The 24,477-nt window shown below is 35.8% G+C and overlaps 1 protein-coding gene across 1 annotated transcript in view; it reads right to left on the bottom strand.

Moving 5' to 3' along the window:
• SENP7 (SUMO specific peptidase 7) overlaps positions 1-24,477 on the bottom strand; it is a 168,385-nt gene that overhangs the window by 7,216 nt on the left and 136,692 nt on the right. Inside the window, exons 14-20 of the mRNA XM_054700652.1 lie at positions 20,748-21,016; positions 19,103-19,236; positions 16,679-16,795; positions 14,210-14,332; positions 2,478-2,570; positions 1,767-1,891; positions 931-983 (exon numbers count right to left, since the gene is read on the bottom strand). Coding sequence (XP_054556627.1) covers positions 931-983; positions 1,767-1,891; positions 2,478-2,570; positions 14,210-14,332; positions 16,679-16,795; positions 19,103-19,236; positions 20,748-21,016 — 914 coding nt within the window. The remainder of the gene's footprint in view (positions 1-930; positions 984-1,766; positions 1,892-2,477; positions 2,571-14,209; positions 14,333-16,678; positions 16,796-19,102; positions 19,237-20,747; positions 21,017-24,477) is intronic.

Below are 24,477 nucleotides of genomic sequence, written 5' to 3'. Positions count from 1 at the left end.
TCACCAATGCACCCGTGCACCATCACCTCAGTTCTCTGTGAAGAGCACAGTAGTAATGTGTACTGAGGGAAAAGGGATGGAGTGTTTTTTTTTTTTAATTAATTTGCCAAACAACAGATCAAACTAAAGCAGAGTTCTTTAATGTAGAACTTCTCAGTATCTTTATTATTTAAAAACACAGCATCTCTAAGAAAGGAATAACACACTAATTTTGAATAGCTTAACTGACCTTAATTCTTTTTATCACAACTGCACCAAAGAACAAATGTTTTAAGCAACCCAATGTCAGAAGCCCAGTCCTAGAAGCAAGAAGGAAGTCCCCTGTCTTTCCACTATGACAACAGTAAAGAAAATCCCATTCCTTCTGCCCATTCTATACTAGTGACAATAAAGACACCGACCTATATTGGGAGGCTGTTGCTATCCATACAAAAAAATTAATTAGGTGGCTACCTTAATCAATTAAGACACTGAATCTAAACCATGCATGACAGTTTGGAGACCCATATAAAGAAAAGTTAATAGTATCTCTTATCCTCAGAAGTCATATAGATTAATCTTTAGTCTACTTTGAATGACTTTTACAAAAAATTCACAAAAATGGAAAACAGAAGATAAAGCATGTTTGCTCTGATTATTAATTATGATTAAGTAAAAAAAGTAAATCTGCCTCACAGAAATTAGAAAAGTTGTTAAACAAGATGATCAGATGAACTATTGAATAAACACACCCAGGGATTTAAAATAAGCGATTATAAATGCAAGGAGAATGACAATTTCTCTTGTTCTCTTTCCTATCCCCACAAAATATATCAAAGAATCATAAAGCAGCAAAATCAAATTATAGTCCACCTAGCTATGCCCATTTTACAGATAAAATTATTGTATTTATGAATTCCTTCCTTCACATCCAAACAATAACACACTTACTTGGGAATCCTCTGTCCTCGAGAAGAGTGCTGAAGAAGTATGAAGATCATTATCTAGTTAAAAATAACAAGGCAGTTTTGAGTTTCTATTTTATATGTAATACAAAGTATTTAAATAAGTTTAAATTATAGTCTGTATGCATGGTAGCAAATAAAGGGAATAAATACATGGAATCTATTTAATTTTTTTCATGGCTAATGTTATGAATAAAAGCAAATAAAACTGTTATCAGACAATATATAAACCCCAGAGCCAAAACCTGAAATACCAATTAATTGGGCCAGTTTCCTATAAAAAGACAATCTTTAGAAATAGCACACTAATCAAAATGTCTGTTTTAATATGGAAGACTGTTAATTTGCATAGTAGTGTTTCTTAAACTCTATGATAAGACTGCTGCATAAGTACACACCTGAAGCATAAGCAGATCAGGAAAAAAAAACTGAAAATAATTAGCTTTATTAGTTTTTTTCTGCCTCCCATTGCCACCTATATGTTGGTCAATATTAACTGTAATAGCTATTATTAACTCTGCTTGCCACTTCGCTACAACTATAAAACATATAATTTGGAGTTTTTGAAGACTCATTGCTTAAATACTTAGTCATGTTAGCAAGATTATTCTATACAAGTGCTGTCATAAAACTTGATAAGACAGTACAACTTAATACTTTGTCTATACACAACATACACATCTATCATGAAAATATCAGATTTATTATTTTCTTCTAGTAAGCTTAAAAATCACTACACTATTTCAATGTCATATTGTTCCCTATGATCATTGTACTGTTGTTACCATTTTTAAAAAACACCATCTACATTAACTTTATCACCTATTGCTTTGTTGTCTTGTTGGGACTGCTGAGTCTGGGAGTGCTGAGATGCAGTTTGTGGAAAATCTTCATACACTGTTTCTTCTAACCAGGGAAAACAAATGACTGCAAGATACCAGTGAGATCTGTTGAAAATTGAAACAGTGTATAAGAATACAGTGTACAGCTACAGCTGAGGAAATGGGTATGACAAACTTCCTATCAATTTTGAAGAAGTCCATTGTAATATCTGATAGAATGTATGCGATTATAAAACTAAATAAATAGCAACCATACTTAGAGTAAAATATGAGTAACAAATTTATTTACTTTCATATAATCAACATTTCTCTTGACGAGGATCTGTTTTAATGAACACGGTATTACCTTTATTAAATTAATGCTTAAAGAGCATGTTCTCTTTAGTATTTGAAGATTCATCCTAAAATCTTTTGAACATATATTTAGAAAATCTTTTCTTGAATCCAGAAATTTAACACCTCAGTGGAGTTGATCATTTGTCATTTTTTCCACTACTCTTACAATATAACCATATTAAAACAAAATCCAAGACAAGTAATTCATTGTTTTAGTTACTTCTACAGAAAGGAATAAAAATAATTTCTGGGGTTTATGTACCCATACATTTTATTGAATTTTAATCTAAGCATGCACAAAATATTTTGTCTGTAATCTCTCCAATTTTGTTTTTAAATAATCTGAAATACTCACGACTCATTTACAGGCACAAAGATGTAATCTTTATTAAAGATGTTTATATGACGAGTCCATGTTCTTACTCGTTTATGTCTTCTCTGTGCCAGTCTAGGAATATGGAAGGTAGATATATTTCACAAATTAAAAAATTTAAATTTAAGAATTTCAAGAATTATTTTTTTAATCACTTTTTTTTAAAGATTTATTTATTTATTTATTCAAGCACTGGGTACAGTCAGAAGCGCGAGAGGGTGAGAGAATTCACCAGAGCCAGAGCAGGGAGCAGAGCAGGCAGAAGGACCGAAGTACACTGCTGAGGGGAGCAGCGGGTGGCAGGAGAGATCTGCGCGCCATGTGGGACCCTCCTCCGGTGGCTGGGGAGCAGCCGGGGATCGAGGCTGCAGGCAGCTTAGCAACCCAGCGCTCAACCGCTGCACCACCGGGGAGGCCCAAGAATCATTTTTATATACCAAAAAATGCTAGGTTTAGTATACCTACCTAGCCACCTCATTAAGATATATAATATTTAACACCCTAGAAAGTTATCTGCTTTGACCAATTCCTGATTGTTCTTAAACCTGATCACTATTGATAAACAATAATGTTATGGATAGAAGAAAGGAAGCAATATATTAAAAGTTGTGTAGATTTCAAGAGCAATTAAGCCATTCAATATAAACACAGCTATACCTGTTTATTCTATATAATTCCATCTGAGCATGATATAAAATACTGTCATTTAACCTTAAAATTATTCTCTCGTAATATCTGATGAGGGAAGTGTCAAAACAAAGGAAGAAGAAGAATGAGGCCTATGTTGGATATTTAAAGGTAAAATTTATCTCCTTTCATTTCACATGTAAGGAAACTATAGTATAGTGTATTAAGTATATCCCTCATTCATACATCTTTCATTTTATTTCTTCAACAAATATACATTAGGTTCCTAAGAACAAATTGTGAAAATCACTCCTCACACTGCCCTAAGGAATTTGTAAAATAATGAGGGTAGGAAAAAATTAAAACAAATAACTGAAATAGAAGTTTTATAGGGATCAAAGGAATAATGTTAAAGCATCTAGGAAAGCCACCTAGAAAAGGATTGGACACACACGCACACATACTAGTTTTTCTTCACCTCACTAGAGAAAGAAGGAAAATATCAAACCAAAATTAAATGTAAAAAAAAAGGGGGGGGGCCTCCCTGGTGGTGCAGGGTATTAAGACACAACCTATGAAGATTTTCGCAGCCACTGCAGCACGAGTTTGATCCCCAGCCAGGGAGCAACCCACATGGCGCAGCAGACCTCTCCTGACTCGCCCGCTGCTCCTCTCAGCAGTGTGCTTCAGTCAATCTGCTTGATCTGTTCCCTACTCTGTCTCTGGTGAATCCTCTTACCCCCCACACCTCTGGCCTGTACCCCAATTCTTATATGCATAAATAAATAAATCTTTTAAAAAAATTATTAGGAAGGAAATAGCATTAGCAGTGGCTCATCTGGCTTAGACTTTGAAGGACTTCTTTTTTTTTTTTTAATAATAAATTTTATTTTTATATTCCCCCATACAATTGCAAACGCCCCATTCTGACCCCAATCCTTCCCCTCCCGCCCCCACCCCCCAAAAAGTGTCTCTGGTTCATAGTTTTTTGTTGATTTTGATTTTCACTTTCTTATATTCATTTTCCTGGTCCCTTATTTAAGTTTTCTAGATTCCTGCTATGAGTGAGACCATCCGGTATTTTTCTTTTTCTTTTTGGCTTATTTCGCTGAGCATGATCCCTTCCAGCGCCATCCATGTTGCTGCAAATTGCATGTGTTTATCTTTTTTGAATGCTGAGTAATGAAGGACTTCTTTTTTAAACATGGAATTAAACAAATCATAGTATTCTTACAAATTTATATACCAACTAATACAGGAAACATATATCTTCACTCCATCCATGTTTATCTGCATATCCAATCAAAATCACAGGGGTAGACATAAGGAATAAGATGGAATCCAGAATAAGATTAAAAAAAAAAGTGCAGGCAATTAGACACTAATACATTAGATTAACTTTATAAAATAATCAGGAGTCATATGTTTACTGAATTTTTCTTATTTTACAATGAAATCACCATCACAAAAAATCATTAGCAATTACTTGCAACTACTACAAAGTCTATTAATTTGTTTTCCATTTGAAAATCTTAAGGATCGTCAACCTCATTTTCCGTTGTGTTGTTATGTTGGTGTTAGGTCAATCTAATTCATTTGGAATATATTAGACAAAGAATAGGGCAAGGATAGGGGAGAATATGGACCACGACTTAATCTCTTATTATCAGTTCCAAACCATATAAAAAAAATACTCTCTTCAATAATATACACTGCTATCATCTTCTACTGTGAGCTCCTACTATGTTTTAAGCACTGAGCAAAAGATGCTGGGGAGAATAGAAAATTACACTGATGAAATCCCTGACTTCATGGAACTTGTACCTTAGGATGAGAAAATGAACAAGCAAACAACCAAACAAAATGATAGAGAAATATGTCACAAAACAAAGAAGAAATTTGTCAGAAAATAGGAAAGAGCTTAGGATATCTGAAAACTGACAGGAGGTAGGTTGAGTTGAATTATGGGGAGTAGAGAGAATACTGAGATGAGTTTAGGGAGTTGGACAGAGGCCAGATTGTGCAGGATCTCTTAAACCATAATAATTAGTTTGTGTACCTTTAATTTGCAATGTCCTAACACCAGCAGTTTGAGCCTCTTGTTGGGGATATATTGACCATTAAGATTTATACACCTCGCCACTTAGATTCTAGGATATTCTTTGTTGTTCTTTAACTGATTCATAGGGCTTCATTATATGAATGCTAATTATATACATATCAGGTAAGCATTAGCATGAACGTGAATGTATGTGTATATTTACACATAAATATAATATTTTACCCATCTTACCCTGGAATATGCCACTTAAGTAGCTTTTTTCTATTACTTTTGTTTTCTATTACTTTTATATATGATCGAGCATACAATATCTAATTTTATTTTTCATTTACTTAAAAAATTTAAAATACAGCAAAATCTACTTTTTTCCCTTTGATTTCTAAATTGGCATGCCAAATTCATAATCTCTACATTGACTAGTAATCTTAAAATAAAATGTAGGATTTAAGGCATGGTGCCACCATCAATTTCTATATACATAAAGTAGAACAGGAGAGCACTGAAAATATTAAATAACATATTTACTTACTAAATCTTCCCTCTCCGCTAACCCTGAAATCAGGAATATTTTCTTTTTTTTTTCCTTAATTGATGATTGCAAGCCTTTTCCATGAATACAAGCCCCAAACCTATAAACTCTAGTTACAGTGAACTATCCATTTCAGTTTATCTAAAGAAGACCAGTATACTTGTGCTGCCCAGTATAACTATTAATAGAGGTTCCATTTATATTCTAAAGTGCTCCAATTAAGAGTATAATATAGGGGGGCGGAGCAACATGGCGGCGAGGAGACGCTGCGAGTAAGATCTCCCATTAAAAAAAGTGAATAGGGAGGAAAAGCGGCAGGTCCCAGTGAGAACTGGGACACGGAAGATAAACGGGTGACGCCAGCGAACTGCCCTAAGAAGAAAGTGGCCATAAAAGAGGACTAGAAGGGAGGGAAGCGCAGAACCCTGCTCCCCTCCCCCGCCCACAGAGGCGGCACTCTCCGACCAGCAGAGAGGAGGAAACAACAAACCAAAACGGCCAACAAGAACAAACGACGCAGCAAGCGGGACTGTGAGTGGAAAGGAACTATTGCAGCCACCACACCCCGTGAACGGGAGCTGAGGCGAACCCTGCAGGATCCGCCGCGGCGGTGAGCTAACGGCTCCGGGCGCCATTAGAGAAGAACAAAGACCCCGGGAGACGCGCACACAGCCCGGGCTGCCCGGTAAGCTGGCGCGGAGAGCGGCGCGCTCGGCGGGCTTGAAAAGCAAGTGCAGACCTGGATCGCGGCTGCCCAGGTCCCCGCGCCTGCAACCTAGGCTTGCGGGGAGATGACCTAGGCTTGCGGGGAGACGCGCGGAGGTCCTCACTGAGGTGAAGGTCCCTCCCTGAGTGAGCAGGAACCAGGCGCCCAGGCACGGGAGCTGTGCAAAAGGCGCCATTCCCGCGCCACTGAACTGGGCTACAGCCCGCGTCCTGGAACTGAGGGCTTTGAACTGAGACCCGGGGCACGAAAATTCGGGGCGTGGGTTCTCCAGGACGGTGGGGCACAAGGCAGACACAGCACCCCAAAGCTGTTGAGGTGTACCCTACCATTCCCGCTCTGTTCTCTGTCCCACGGGGGGGGGGGAGGCGAAAAACAGCCCCCCAAGGACAATAGGAGAGATCTCTGGCGCCACCTAGCGACCAGGAAAAAAAAGTCACTAACACCCTATAAAACAGGACATTTCTTAAGACTGCTTGAAAAGGGCAGAAGGTTTCTGGAGGACCCAGTGGCCAGCCGGGAAGTTATTCCACGCCAGGCCCCTTCCGACCAGCAGTCTGAGCCCACAGAGGGAGCAGGCACCCACGTCCGGGGCAGACCGGGTGCGCAGAAGAGTGTGCCTGAAACCGGAGGTGCAGGGACTGCATCCCGCTTCGCCATTTGAGAACAGGGACATTTCTTCAGTAAAAACTGCCTAAAACCAGCAGAAAGCTCCCCCAGAAGACAGAGATGGCTCCTGGAAGAGCCAGAGGGAGCGGAGAAGTTCACCCAAGATGTCAGTCAGTCCGAGCAACACAGTGTCCCAACGCATACGACAAATTAGAAAACAGACAGTAGGGAGTAGAAGAACCACACGCAACCTAAAAACTCCTCAGGAAAGAAGCACACCACAAAAAGAAAACCACTCCCCAGATTGCAACGACAGCAACTTGGAAGAACTTCTGAGCCTTCCAGAAAGAGAATTTAAAATTGCCATGATTAAAAAAGTGATAGATCAGAAGAAGGAAATTGAGTCCCTAAAGAGGGAAGTAAGAGAAATGCAGGAGATCAAAGAATTAATGGAGGAACTAAAGAACTCTGGGAAAAGCAATGAAAGCAGAATAGATGAAATGGAAGAACGAATAAGTAATCTTGAAGACACAGAAATAAAAAGAACCAAAACAGAAAAGGAAAGAGAAGTACGAAGGAAAAAGAATGAAGAAAGACTTCGGGAACTATCTGACTCCATGAGGAAAGGAAATATAAGAGTTATAGGAATTCCAGAAGGAGAGGAGAGAGATGTAGGAACAGAGAAAATATTCATGGATATAATTGAAGAGAACTTCCCAAATGAGAAGAAGGAGCTGAAAATTGATATACAAGAAGCAAGAAGAACACCAAACTTCCACGACGAAAGGAAAAACACAGCAAGACACATAATAGTAAAGCTCCCAAGAATCCAGGACAAGGAAAAAATAATGAAGCTGACAAGAGGGAAGAAACAGATAACATTCAAAGGAAAACCAATCAGGCTGACATCAGACTTCTCTGAAGAAACACTACGGGCAAGGAGAGAGTGGAGGGACATAGTCAACAGACTCCAAGAAAACAGATGCCAACCAAGAATACTCTATCCCGCAAAGCTCTCTTTCCTCCATGAAGAAAGAATATGGACCTTCCCAGACAAAGAGAAACTCCGGAATTTCATTGCTACTAAACCCCCACTCCAAAAAATACTACAAGGAATCCTAAAGCCAGAACCTCAGAGGGACGAATAACAACGAAAGAAGACCAAAAAAAAAAAAGTTATTAAAAGAATAAATAAATAAAATCAAAGGAAAGACAAACATAATGGCAAATACAGATGCTAACATATCAATATTAACTCTAAATGTAAATGGACTAAACTCTTCAATAAAAAGACACAGAGTTGCAGCCTGGATTAAGAAACAAAACCCAACCTTTTGCTGTCTCCAGGAAACACATTTAGCTACAAAAGATAAAAATAGGCTCAAAGTCAAAGGATGGAAAACAATCCTACAAGCAAATGGGCCAAAAAAGAAAGCAGGAACAGCTATACTTATATCAGATAAAACAGACTTCAAACTCAAAAAAATAAAAAGAGACCCCAATGGTCACTACATTATGATCAAGGGGACAATACTTCAAGAAGAAATAACACTCATTAACATATACTCACCAAACGAAAGAGCACCAAAATATATCAGACAACTGTTGTCCTCTCTGAAAACAGACATCAGAGAAAACACATATGTAGTGGGAAACTTCAACACACCACTATCAACAATGGATAGATCAACAAGACAAAAAATAAGTAAAGAAACTAAAGCTCTAAATAAGGACCTAGAGCATTTGGGCTTAACAGACATCTATAGAACACTAAACCCAAAAAAAACGGAGTACACATTTTTCTCAAGCGCACATGGATCATTCTCCAGGATCGATCACATACTGGGGCACAAGACAAACATCAACAGATACACCAAGATTGAAATCATACCAACCATCTTTTCTGACCACGAAGGCATCAAACTAGAAATAAATCATAAAAAGAAGGCAAGGAACTATCCTACCTCATGGAGATTAAAAGCCACACTACTGGAAGACCACTGGACTAACGAGGAGATCAAAGAAGAAATTAAAAAATTCTTTGAATTGAATGACAAGGAGGACACCAATATCCTAAATGTATGGGATGCAGCAAAAGCAGTAATAAGAGGAAAATATATAGCAATAGAAGCTCACATCAAAAAACAAGAAAGAACTCAAAGAAACAACCTAATCTCGAAGCTCAAAGATCTAGAAAAAGAACAACAAAAAAACCCCAAAACCAGTAGAAGAAAAGAAATAATAAAAACCAAAGCAGAAATAAATGAAATTGAAACTAAAAAAACAATCCAAAAGATCAATGAAACCAAGAGCTGGTTCTTTGAAAAAATCAATAAAATAGACAAACCCCTAGCCAGGCTCACAAAGGAAAAAGGGAGAAAGCACAAATACACAGGATCATAAATGAAAGAGGAGAAATTACAACGGACACAGCAGAAATCAAAAGAATAATCAGTAACTACTATGAACAGTTATATGGAAACAAGTTCAACAATCTAGAGGAGATGGACAAATTCCTACAACTCTACAATCACCCAAAGCTAGATAAAGAAGAAACAGAACACCTAAACAGACCAATTACAAGCAGCGAAATTGAAATGGTAATTAAAAACCTCCCAAAAACAAAAGCCCAGGACCTGATGGATTTACAAATGAATTCTACAAACATTCAGAGACGAATTAGTGCCTATCCTTCACAAACTCTTCCAAAAAATTGAGAAGGAAGGGACAATACCAAACACGTTCTATGAAGCCAATATTACACTAATACCAAAACCGAATAAGGACAACACAAAAAAGGAAAACTATAGGCCAATCTCCCTAATGAACACTGATGCAAAAATCCTCAATAAAATTTTAGCTATCAGAATCCAACAATGTATCCATAAGATAATTCACCACGACCAAGTTGGATTCATTCCAGGGGCACAAGGATGGTTTAACATCCGAAAATCAATCAACGTTATCCAACACATCAACAAAAAGAAATATAAAAACCATATGATAATATCAATAGATGCTGAGAAAGCTTTCGACAAAGTGCAACACCCATTCATGATAAAAGCCCTTGAAATTCTTGGGATACAAGGAACATAACTCAACATCATAAAGGCCATCTATGACAAGCCAACAGCCAGTATCATTCTCAATGGTGAAAAGCTGAAAGCAATTCCATTAAGATCTGGAACAAGACAAGGATGTCCACTCTCACCACTGCTTTTCAATATAATACTGGAAGTCCTAGCCAGAGCAATAAGACAAGAGAAAGACATCCAAGGAATCCAAATAGGAAAAGAAGAAGTCAACTATCACTATTTGCAGATGATATGATAATATACATAGAGAACCCAAAATCTCCACAGAAAAACTAATTCAACTCATCAATCAATTCAGTAAAGTGGCAGGATACAAAATCAACACGCAAAAGTCAGTAGCCTTCCTATACACAAACAATAAATCTGAAGAAGAAGAAATCAAAAAAACCACCCCTTTTATTATCGAAACAAAAAAAATCAAATATTTGGAATAAATCTAACAAAAGAGGTAAAGGACCTATACAAAGAAAACTATAAAACACTGTTAAAAGAAATAGAAGAAGACACAAAGAAATGGAAAGACATCCCCTGCTCATGGATTGGAAGAATAAACATTATTAAAATGGCCATCCTACCAAAAGCAATATACAGATTCAATGCTATTCCAATCAAAATCTCAATGGCATTCTTCAAAGAAATAGAACAATTATTGATGAAATTCATATGGAATCACCAAAAACCCCGAATAGCCAAAGCTCTACTGAAAAAAAAAGAAGGAAATGGAGGCATCACACTCCCAGACTTCAAACTATACTACAAAGCCATAATCATCAAAACTGCATGGTATTGGCACAAGAACAGACATACAGACCAATGGAATCGAATAGAAAATCCAGAAATAAACCCACAGATTTATGGTCAACTAATCTTTGACAAAGGAGCAAAGACTATGCATTGGAGCAAAGAAAGTTTGTTCAATAAATGGTGCTGGGAAAACTGGGTCGCTACATGCAAAAGAATGAAGCTTGACCACTACCTCACACCATACACAAAAATCAACTCAAAATGGATTAAAGAACTAGACATAAGACCTGAAACCATAAAATACATAGAAGGAAATATAGGCGAAACACTACGGGATTTGCACATCAAAGACATCTTTACAGACACATCACCCAAAGCAGTGATAGTGAAGACAAAGATAAACAGCTGGGACTACATCAAATTAAAGAGCTTCTGCACAGCAAAAGAGACATAACAAAAACAAAGAGAAACCCCACCAACTGGGAGAACATTTTTGCACCCAACACTAATGATAAAGGACTGATCACAAAAATCTGCAAAGAGCTGATGAGACTCAGCAACAACAAAGAAAATAATCCAGTCAAAAAATGGGCAGAAGAGCTAAAAAGAAACTTCTCTGAAGAGGAAATGCAAATGGCCAACAGACATATGAAAAAATGTTCAACATCACTTGTCATCAGGGAAATGCAAATCAAAACTACCATGAGATACCATCTCACACAGTGAGAATGGCACATATTAAAAAAACTAGCAACAACAAATGTTGGCGAGGATGTGGAGAAAAAGGAACTCTTGTGCACTGTTGGTGGGAGTGCAAACTGGTCCAACCACTATGGAGAGCTGTGTGGAGATTTCTGGACCTACTAAACATAGAGCTTCCATATGATCCAGCAATTCCACTCCTAGGTATTTACCCAAAGGACACAGAAACATCAATTCCAAAGAGCACCTGCACTCCTATGTTTATAGCAGCACTGTTTACAATAGCTAAGCTTTGGAAACAACCCAAATGCCCAAAAATAGATGAATGGATCAAGAAGATGTGGTACATATATACCATGGAATATTACTCAGCATTCAAAAAAGATAAACACATGCAATTTGCAGCAACATGGATGGCACTGGAAGGGATCATGCTCAGCGAAATAAGCCAAAAAGAAAAAGAAAAATACCGTATGGTCTCACTCATAGCAGGAATCTAGAAAACTTAAATAAGGGACCAGGAAAATGAATATAAGAAAGTGAAAATCAAAATCAACAAAAAACTATGAACCAGAGACACTTTTTTGGGTGGTGGGGGGCGGGAGGGGAAGGATTGGGGTCAGAATGGGGCGTTTGCAATTGTATGGGGGAATATAAAAATAAAATTTAATATAAAAAAAAAAAAAGAGTATAATATAGTTACAACACTGTAAGCAATGAAAAGAGCTAAAACTTTGAAATTGGAGTTACATCCATGTTTGGACAACTCATCTATCTTTTTTAAGCTTCAATTAATAATGACAATGGTTACTTTTCTGGAACAGTTATTGTAGAATCAAACAAAATAACTTTATGTTCACTGCATTGGTTCCAAGCAGGTATTCAATAGTTACTATTATTTTCCCTATTCCTACTTTCTTTTTCCAACAATACAACAAATTCAGACAGTTTTGATCATCTTTTTACTTGCTTCTTATTACTATTATTTTAAAGAGATGAAACAAATTCTCACATACTTTTTAAAGGCTTTCCAACACAATGAAAACATTACTGGACAAGAGGCTAAAAGATAAAAATTTAAAGTACCAACCAGTTCTTCCATTCACTAGCTGAATGTCTTTAGTTATTAAATATTCACTGACCTGCTTCCTCATGTGAAAAGCTGGGATATAATATGCCCTACATATCTAAAAGCACTGTTTTGAGAGGAAATAATGTACTTTGTAAATTGTAAAGTGGTAGACAAATGTTTACACTAACTTTTTTAATGAATAAAAACTTAATTTTATCATGGGTCTACCATATGTATTATCAAATGGACTGTTAAAGTATAGAGGTAATGAATACTACAATTATCAAATTTAGTGCTATCTAGAAAATAAAAATAACTTCTTCCTCCTTTTTGCCTATTCCTCCCTTTTACCTATTCTTTGTCACTACTCTATAGGTTTTAGCATTACTCAAACATATGTTCAAGAGAAAAATTGTGCCAACAAGTATGGCACATAATATAATATTTATGTTATATGTTTTGTATAATTTACATCAGTGTTTTGTATAATTTACATCAGCTTAATTATTTTTTTAATTTAAATAATAAATTTTATTTTTATATTCCCCCATACAATTGCAAACGCCCCATTCTGACCCCAATCCTCCCCTCCCGCCCCCCACCCCCAAAAAGTGTCTCTGGTTCATAGTTTTTTGTTGATTTTGATTTTCACTTTCTTATATTCATTTTCCTGGTCCCTTATTTAAGTTTTCTAGATTCCTGCTATGAGTGAGACCATCCGGTATTTTTCTTTTTCTTTTTGGCTTATTTCGCTGAGCATGATCCCTTCCAGCGCCATCCATGTTGCTGCAAATTGCATGTGTTTATCTTTTTTGAATGCTGAGTAATATTCCATGGTATATATGTACCACATCTTCTTGATCCATTCATCTATTTTTGGGCATTTGGGCTGTTTCCAAAGCTTAGCTATTGTAAATAGTGCTGCTATAAACATAGGGGTGCAGGTGTTCTTTGGAATTGTACATCAGCTTAATTAAACATTAGTATGCTGGTGATGATCTTACCAAGATCTTACTGTCCTATATATGTAAGACAGTGAAAATACAATGCAGAGAATTGGCAACAGTGGTGATAGAAAAAGAGCAAAGCCAAAAAAGAGGGCAGTGAGGTAACCAGAGATTAGCATAGCAGGAAACTGCTATACTCCCATGCTAAAGGGTAGAGAGAAGCACCAGTACCTCCAGATGGAAACTGGAGCTCTAGCAGGTCTGTCCACTGAGAGACGGACCCACAGAGGAAATATAGCCACTGCCAGAATGACTGACCAAGGCAGAGAGAGTAAGAAATAACCTGGCTTCTTGCTTTTTTGCCTTAAATCTCTATAGTGTCCTCACAGGACACACAACTGGGAATGCAGCCTGCAGGAGTCAATCTCTCTGTGATAGGGAATAGAACAGTGGAAGGAGAAGAAATGTCTCTGAGAGCAAACAAACCCAGAACCCAACAAGTGATTATTGCTCACTCTTGGAAATATTCATTCTTGCTCACTAACAGCATCAAAAGAATATATTTTCCTCTTAAAACTTAAGTATACTGGAAGATTGACTTACGAAAGATTTGGATTATCTTCTGTTAAATTATTTTCCTTTCTCGTCAGGCACTTATAGAAAAAGCTACTGAAAATGTGACTGCGTTCAACAAGTTCATCCGAGGCCTTCTCCAATATAAGATACCTGTAAAGTAACAACACCACACAATTATTTTAATATTTTACCTAGTCTTCCCCAATTATCTTGTATGTTCAGGAAATAATTTTTATATCCAATTAGATTCAAGGTAATGTTGCAATTTGCTCTTATTTCAGTGTTTTCTTTAATTACCTCACTATCCAGCAAGGTCATTTAAAGCAGAGATCACACATATAGTCATTTATTTACCTAACATGTTTATCAAAGTCCTAACATGTGACAAGCACCATATTTATACTACTGACACAAAATGGGAGAGAAAACAAATAGTACCTGTCACCATAGAAAGAGTACTGAAGGCTGGGGCAAGAACCACCTGTAAAATTAGAGGGAATAGTACCTAGCAAACACACTAGCCATGGCCATGGCACATTTTACCTGGAAAACATCATGATGCATAAAGCATGGGATAGAGTGCTCACAAGGATCTTTCTTCAGTAGTTGAGATTAATTTGTTGGTTTCATCTAACAAGTCTTAAGAAAGCTAGAGCCTCAAAAGCATCAAACACTTTCCAAATACTATTCCAGAACAACATTCAAGAAATGTATAGGAAGTGAAAAATACCCAGCACCAAGTGACCTAACATGCAAAATAGTGAAAATATGCATTTCATAATACAGGCAAATCCGCTGAAATTAGCCCAAAACTGACACAGTTGTTATAATAGGCAGGAAAGGACAGTAAAACAGTTATTTAACTATATTCCACATCTTCAAAAAGTTAAATACAGCAGGTCCTCAAATAATGCTGCATCTAGTTTCATTAGAGCATTTGTGAAGGGGGAAAAAAAAAACAATTTCCAACTGGGAATTAACTGTGTGAAGAATGTCCATTTTCCCCATGTCTTCATGAATTTTCTCTACATACTATGGTTTTCTCTCATACTCTAAAGATGTGCATATTATGGTCCTTAGCATGTCTAAACTGTCCAATCTAAGTGAGGGTGTGTCTGTTCAAGCACTGATAGGGAGTGGCATCCTGTCCAGGTTGGTTCCCACCTTCCACCCTGAGCTACCAGGACAGGACCCAAGGACCCATGACCCGAAAATGGAATAACTGGGTTGGAAAATGAATGAATGAATGAATGAATAAATGAATAAAAACTATTTAATATAAGAAGCATTTTGGGATCATAATTAGAAGTTCAGTCATATTTTTATAATCAGGAATATACAATGTTTTACGTTGTAGACACTTAACTCTTTGTTTATATCAATTAGTCTACAACAAATGGTTTCATTATACATCACACTGTATATATTTATAGTTTCCAGGAACCTATAAACAACATTAAGTAAGGACTCACTGTAGAGATATAAAGATTTAAAGAAGACCCAAACTGAACTTCGAAGGGTTAAATCTATAGTGTGTGAGATGAAGAATAAATGATGTGAGACGGTGGAGTCAGAATAATTGCAATAAAAATGGTATTATCAGTAAAACAATAGAGCACAGGTAAGATGATAATAAATCTGGCTTGAGAGGGTGAGTGACATAATTAGGAAGATTTCAAAGAAGTGTTAGAAATGCTGGTTGAGGAATGCAGAACAAAATGAGAGCCAGAAACAAATTATCTTTGCATGAATGTTTATAGAACTTCCCAAACTGTTCCTTCATCTTAGCTAAGAAAAAGTTGAAATTATTTTTTAAAGGAAGTTATATGGCTTTTTTAAATGATAGCTATCTTTTATAATTCTTAAAGATATGATAAGCATTAAGTTGATATAATAAGCATAAGAGTTGATTTTTTTCAGCTCCCAACATGATTTTTAATTATGTCAGTAGTTCCTATACCACAATAATAGTCAAAGAAGTACTATAAATCAAAACCAACAAACACAACATGGTTATTTGGGGAAAGGGACTTTAGGGAGGTAATTAAGGTTAAATGAAGTCATATCTTATGCCCTAATTGCCTAAAACAATTAGTGTCCCTCTAAGAGGAAGAGATACCAGAAATAGGGCAAGGACACAGAAAAAAGGAAACCACCTAAATTACAGGGAGGAAGATCTAACCAGACACCAACCCTGCTGGTTCCTTGATCTTGAACATCCAGTCTTCAGAACTATGACAAATAAATTTCTATTGTTTAAGTCCAAAAATAAAGCTAACAAAAAATAGTAGCTTTTCTGAAATATATAGTATCTACAGTAAATCAAGGAATTAAATCAAATTGGTCAATTCTAGAAACCTTCATAGGTAAATGCTTTTCAAATTTGAAATCTTGGCAGATTTCTTTTAGCAACAGTTAAAACACTTCAAAGGTAAATGCACTTTAAGGTTCATATAAAACCTGCAAAACATATGAAATGACTATATTTGTACTTACTTAAGATAAAAATCAATGATTACATCATTAAGAAACTCTCCTTCTTCTAAGCACTCCAGGTCTTCATTAGTTACTCCTAATCCCCCTTTCGTAGGTGGTGGAGGATATACAATCAACCTTAAAAAAAGTGAAAATGAAGTTCAAATACATTGATATTGAAATTCTAGTATGAAAAAGATTTGCTATATAGAAAACAATAGTAGGGTAGTAGCATTCAACAACTAAAATTTGTAGGGTAAAATATTAGACAAATTACAAGAAATTATACTTTCCTTTCTTTATTTCACCAAATACTAACAGTACTCTCAGTGAGTATCTTTTCATTTCCAATTCCTTCCCATGGGAGCTAGTCTTGCTATCTGTCTAATTAAGAATCTGTGTCTCACAATCATTTATAGTACCATTATGGCTCTCCTCTGAACAATTTTTAATTTTCAACAAACTGATATAATGAACTGTTGAATATTTTACTAACTCTATTTTCCAACCCTAAATTTGAATCCCCTAAACTACCTCTTTTCCATTAAAAAAAAAAAGCCAGCAATCAAAAAGTATGTTCTCCTACCAGTGGCTAGTCTACACCAGCACTGGGCAATAAAGAAATAACATAGTAGTTTAGGAGTCAAGGTTCCCATAAGAAAACATTTACAACATAAAATGTAAGGGCACATAAAGAAAACAAATAGCTTGAAAACAATCAGAAAATAGAAAACAGATGACAATCAGACATTTTTCTTCTGGCACTCTCCATTAAAGCTCAGAAATAAAACCAGTTGTGAATTCTTGGATATAACCTTAGAATACATAGGCTGGTACTACTGTACAAATTTAGTCAATAAGAAACCAGAAAGATTCAAGAAAAAGAGTAGTCATGTACAATTAACTTAATACAGGTAGCATGGCACATGAATCAAACAAGAATATGTGAAAATCTTAAATGCTAATATGACAGTTTCTATCTTATTGACTATTTTCCTATCCTGCAAGTTTGCTTTTCTTTTTAAACAGAGAAAAGGAATCACATAAAGGAATAGAAATCACCCTCAAATACTCAGATTCTGCCTTACCACCAGAAGACATAAAGGAAGAAATATGAATAAAGAAGCAACTTGTGAAAGAGAATTTGTAGATAAGCTTCAAAATTAGGCATACTAGTGAGCAATTTCATCTTCCTATCATATATTCAGATGTGGAATATATATAACCTTAAAGTTCATACGCTGTTGTTCAAATATTTCCAACATGCCGAAGACCAGCTCCAGCAAAATGTTGGGTTAGGTGTCCCTGAAAGGATGAGATGGCGTCAGCCAAACTTGAGGGCTGAGGGGAAGGGGAGTAAGGCAGACACAGACACTCTCTTTGATGCAAGTATCTCCTGCTGAGGGTCTCAGCGGGTCTTTATTTATACATTAAGGAAAGCAGTGGGATTACATCATCGTATGCATAGAAACAAAACAGAAATAATCAGTACATTCCTTTCCCATAGACATTTTGGCGCCTACATGTTTTGAGAAACGAAGTGACCTTAAAAGTTAAATAGATAATTAAAACTTATACTCATTATTTCAGCCTAAATAACTACCTAAGACAGCTATTAGTCCTTGGTACATTCCTATCCACCAAGGCTACAATATCAGGAGACTCTTCTATCTATTTGGCCTGCAGCTAGAGACCAGTTGCTTTCCAGTTATCAGTTATTAGAACTTTTTTCTACCTAAAAACTCCTAGAGTAATCAACTTTATGAATCATTAAAAGGCTTCTTTACGGAACTTCCATATGAGGAAAATTGCAGCCAGCTCTGGGTTGCTTATCAGGTATGCTCTTGTACAGTAATTATTTCCCATTGTCAAGTGGGCCAAATTGTTCCGTGTTTAATTTTTAAGCAAGTAATTCTCCATGCCATGTATTTACAATATTCTTATATGTATAATTTATTGCCCAATGTATTTGCTAAGAAGTTCTTTCTATTATGACCAAGAACAAAAAACAAAGGGATGTTTAATCTTCAGCCCTACCATGTGAGGCACAAGGAATCTTCAGCCCCATGGTGTGAGGCTCTTTGAGCTTCTGTGGCCCCATGGTGTGAGGCCCTATTCTTAGCTGCTTGCCAGTGTCTTATCTGGCTGGGGCAGCAAGTCCTGCTGCACCAAAACATGCTTTCATCTAACCAAACTTGACATTTTGACTGTCATTCCTGTCTTACCAACATAAAACTAAATTAAATGGCACTATTTTCTAAATTAAGTTTTTAACATTCTTAAAAGTAAATTTTCTTCAATTATTCTTAATTATATTTGTATTAGCTGTCAGCATGAAAATAAAATTCAAAACATTTTTTAAAATAACCTACTTAGAAACAGAAATAGGAATGAAAACCACTAGAGCGCCCACCTATTACAAACAGGATATGATACAGTACATACTTCTGAACAGGTCCAGTGTACCTGACTTCTCGCCATTCTTCATCAGGATTAGATGTAATAGAAAGTGAATAGCAACCACTACTTTGCTTCTGCAGGAAGGTGTAGGTAGGTTTGGCTGTATCTATATTTAAGGGCTGTCAGAAAATGGCAAAGAAAAAGGTCCTCTTGTAGATATATTAATACATATTACCTCTCAAAAGAACAAAGTTAAACCTAAACTTACAAGAGAAAATGTGAATGATATACATATCAATAAGTTATACCTATACTTTTAGAATTTCAACAGCTATAACAAAATCAAAAATGCTTTTGATTAAAAGATACTGGATATACAATGATCAAAATTTACTTGAAGTATTAGTTCCTGGTCTGAGCTTTATAATTGAAGAATTTGAAAATTTTACAGTCCAAATTGAATAAAAGAAGTACTATTAAATATCCATAGTAGGAAAATAAAATGTAAAAGAAAAACCAAAATAGTTAATAACAAATAATACAGAAGTAAATGAAAAGTAGAATACACCCTATAATTATTCATGCAAAATTTGTACATTATGCAGAAAGCGGTGAAGTCTTATGCTTCCGCCTCTACTAATGTGGCTTTCTATAGACCTTTTAAAAAATAGAGTAGTCCCAGCCCAATTCCATGTGTTGTGCATGTTCAAAACTTAATAATAAAATTTTTTCTAGAGGTATTTGGCAGAGAAATAAAAGCCATACATATATTACCAACTTCCTATAAAAATAAATATAACATCTTTAAACTTACTATTGTCGATAAATTTTTAGAGTTAAGTTGCAAAAAACAAAGCAAGTCTTTCCAGATTCCCATAATACTAACATTTTTTCTAACCATAGAGTAATTATAAAAATTAACATTTGCATATTATAAAATAGAAGATTTTATTCTGATTTCACTAGTTTTTCCACTAATATCTTTTTCTCTGTATCAGGATCTTACAACTCCTCAGTCTTTCCTTATCTTTCATGATCTTGATCTTCACGATGTTCTAAGATGTTCAGTAAATTCATATTTTGTAACTGGGTTTGTCTGATTTTTCTCACTATTACACTGAAGTTATATAATACTTGGAAAGTGATGTACCCTCAGCACATGACATGTTAGGGTACATTAGTCATTATATTTTATTGCAGATGATGTTAAATTTGATAACTTGGGTTAAGGTGAAGGCTTTCAGGTTTCACCACTGCAAAGTTGCAACTTACTACTTCTCCTTTATTTTTCACCATTAAATTTAGCGTCCCACAGTGGACACTGCTTTAACAATCGTAAACTATGGTCCAGTGGTGGCTTTATATTTCTTATTCTTCTACATTTATTAACTAGAATAATTTTCTAAGAAAAACTGTCTTCTACCTACCGTTTATTATTTACTTATTCATTCATTCAGTGACTTAAATATATCTATACAGAATCGCGGAGATTTGTTTTATTCTTTATTATTGACTTTATTGACTGTTGATCAGACTGTTCTAGTCTGGAGTTCTTTGGCACTGGAGTTCTTTCAGCATGGGTCCTGTGCCCTTTTGATAATTAGCATTTTGAAATCAACCTAACATCAGTGAAAGAATTTTAACTGAACATCCCCCTTCCCCTTCACCAATTATATTAACCAATGCTAACCTGAGATACTGGCTTCATTTTCACTTCTTCAGCAGCAGCAGCAACAGCAGGAAAAGGACAAGTTGAAGCACGGTAATAATGAATAAAAGAACTTTCTTCTGGAGAAAGGTTCTGAAATAAAGGACGTGCCTGAAGCCAATTCAACGGATAAGAAAGCTCTAAATCTCCATTGGTTGTACTTATTGCTGTCATAATATCTTTCAATTTTAATTCTTCTCTTTGTGAAATAGAATTGTATAGCTCAAGGAAAATGAATTCATTGGATTTTGCTATAAAATAAAAAAGAAACCAATTATTTATCAATAATATTATTTTCCAATTTTAATTATTAAAAATAGTAAGTTGATATATAAACCCCAAAAATATTTTGTATGTTAGTTAATAACTCAAATAAACTAATCCCCAAACAACAGACCATGAGTAACTTAGACCCAAAACTCACAATTTTTGGACTCCTATTGCAATAGAATGGAAATTTCACAATGGTAGTGACCACTACAACTCCAGTCTCAGGCATATAGTAGGTACTAGTAAACATTTGTCAATGAATGTATAAATAAGTTAATAAATGACATGCAATTATTTTTCTCTAGTCACCTCCATATATCAAATCTATCAATTAAGTATTCCAAGCCAAACACTTCCTTCAAAATCATTTTCTTTCATCAATTGTATTAATAGCAAGCTCAGAAGATATTCTCTCTCCACATGATTTAAATGACTATCTCTATTTCCCCAATTTCTTTGCTATTTAATCATTTCTCCCAATCAGCCTGGGATTAGAATAAGAAAATCATTCTAAAGATATAAAATTTATTTAATACCTTTGTTTTTAAATAATTTCTTTACTCTGAATATCTTTAATGTACAAGGCAGAATGGGGGAAAGGCAGAGAGATCAAAGAGATGTGAACTAAAACTTAGTTCTCACTAATGTGATTTATCCAATTCCTAAATCCAGATTCCTTTAGAAGTTGGAAAACTAATCACAATTGGGAAACATCTTAAGACTATAGAGAGTAAGTGTTAGGGGCATACACAAAATATTTGACCCTAGTCTTAGGAATATATATCTTATAGATACATATCTTATAGCTATATATTCCTATATATCTATATATATATATATATATATATAAACTGAGTTTTCTTTTTTAGAAACTAAAGAAAATGTTGAAGGTAAAAGACTTCTGTATTGTATTTAGCTTTACCACTGATTATCTCTGTCACAGTTCAGTATAAAAACCTGTATGCAACTCTCATAAGAAATATTACCAAGGGGACTCCTGGTGGCACAAGGGATTGAGTCTCAGCACTATTAAGCTATCACCAGTCACTGTAACATGAGTGATTCCCAGCCAGGGAGCTACCCACATGGCACAGCAGACCTCTTCTGTCTTGTCCATTGCTCCCCTCACAGTGCGCAGTGTATTTCCTTAATCTGTCTGTTCTGTTCCCCACTTTGTCTCTGGTGAATCCTCTCACCTCCCCTGCTGCACCTCTGACCTATACCCCAGGTCTTGTATGCATAAATAAATAAAAATAAATCTTTAGGGCCTCCCTGGTGGCGCAAGGGGTTAAGCAGCAGCCTATGAAGCTATTCGCAGCCACTGCAGCATGAGTTCGATCCCTGGCCAGGGAGGAAACCCACATGGTACAGCAGACCTCTCCTGACTCGCCTGCTGCTCCCCTCAGCAGTGTATTTCAGTTGGTCTGCCTGTTCTGTTCCTTGCTCCATCTCTGGTGAATCCTCTCACCCCCTGCACCTCTGGCCTGTACCCCAGTTCTTGTATGCATAAATAAATCTTTAAAAAAAATAAATAAATCTTTTTTAAAAAAGAAATATAGCCAAGGATGGCAACTGCAAAAAATATAAAGTATCCCCGTTTACTTTACAAATAATTTCACTTGCTTGAGTAAATTTATCAGGAGAAATTAAGAAAAATTTAAAAAATTGAAACATATAACATTAAGGGATAAAACTATTTTTAATTCATCAAAATAAATTTATTTTTTTTTAATATTTGCATTATTTTATTTTATTTTTTTTTTTTTTTTTATAAATTTTATTGTTATATTCCCCATACAATTGCAGCCCCCCCATTCTGACCCCAATCCCTCCCCTCCCGCCCCCGCCCCCCTAAAAGTGTCTCTGGTTCATAATTTTTTTGTTGATTTTGATTTTCACTTTCTTATAGTTATTCATTTTCCTGGTCCCTTATTTAAGTTTTCTAGATTCCTGCTATGAGTGAGACCATCCGGTATTTTTCTTTTTCTTTTTGGCTTATTTCGCTGAGCATGATCCCTTCCAGAGCCATCCATGTTGCTGCAAATTGCATGTGTTTATCTTTTTTTGAATGCTGAGTAATATTCCATGGTATATATGTACCACATCTTCTTGATCCAGTCATCTATTTTTGGGCATTTGGGTTGTTTCCAAAGCTTAGCTATTGTAAACAGTGCTGCTATAAACATAGGGGTGCAGGTGTTCTTTGGAATTGATGTTTCTGTGTCCTTTGGGTAAATACCTAGGAGTGGAATTGCTGGATCATATGGAAGCTCTATGTTTAGTAGGTCCAGAAATCTCCACACAGCTCTCCATAGTGGTTGGACCAGTTTGCACTCCCACCAACAGTGCAGAAGAGTTCCTTTTTCTCCACACCCTCGCCAACATTTGTTGTTGCTAGTTTTTTGAATATGTGCCATTCTCACTGGTGTGAGATGGTATCTCATGGTAGTTTTGATTTGCATTTCCCTGATGACAAGTGATGTTGAACATTTTTTCATATGCCTGTTGGCCATTTGCATTTCCTCTTCAGAGAAGTTTCTTTTTAGCTCTTCTGCCCATTTTTTGACTGGATTATTTTCTTTGTTGTTGCTGAGTCTCATCAGCTCTTTGCAGATTTTTGTGATCAGTCCTTTATCATTAGTGTTGGGTGCAAAAATGTTCTCCCAGTTGGTGGGGTTTCTCTTTGTTTTTGTTATTGTCTCTTTTGCTGTGCAGAAGCTCTTTAATTTGATGTAGTCCCAGCTGTTTATCTTTGCCTTCACTATCACTGCTTTGGGTGATGTGTCTGTAAAGATGTCTTTGATGTGCAGATCACGTAGTGTTTCGCCTATATTTCCTTCTATATATTTTATGGTTTCAGGTCTTATGTCTAGTTCTTTAATCCATTTTGAGTTGATTTTTGTGTATGGTGTGAGGTAGTGGTCAAGCTTCATTCTTTTGCATGTAGCGACCCAGTTTTCCAGCACCATTTATTGAACAAACTTTCTTTGCTCCAATGCATAGTCTTTGCTCCTTTGTCAAAGATTAGTTGACCATAAATCTGTGGATTTATTTCTGGATTTTCTATTCGATTCCATTGGTCTGTATGTCTGTTCTTGTTCCAATACCATGCAGTTTTGATGATTATGGCTTTGTAGTATAGTTTCATCAAAATAAATTTAAATTCAATGGAATAATTCTACTAGATTATTTTAGAAGTAAATTATTCTAAATTATTTTAACAGATACCTTATTTACTACATTTTTCAGCTATCCTAAAACTTACCAAATTTGAAATTGTATACTCACATTGTTGGCTTAACATAGTATTTTCTAACTGGGTCTGAATAGCTTGAAGATAATCTGAAGAGACCCAGAGGAAAAGAATAGCATGACTCCTTTTCCCGTGATCATCATCCTTACTTTTCCATAATCCAAATCTCTTTAAATATGTGGTATCAAC

Source organism: Talpa occidentalis, unplaced genomic scaffold (assembly GCF_014898055.3).
Source record: "Talpa occidentalis isolate TD23 unplaced genomic scaffold, MPIMG_talOcc4v2.1 talOcc4.4, whole genome shotgun sequence".
NCBI lineage: Eukaryota > Metazoa > Chordata > Mammalia > Eulipotyphla > Talpidae > Talpa > Talpa occidentalis.
Note: the sequence above shows the minus strand (reverse complement) of the source record. Positions and strands in the feature narration are given on the sequence as shown.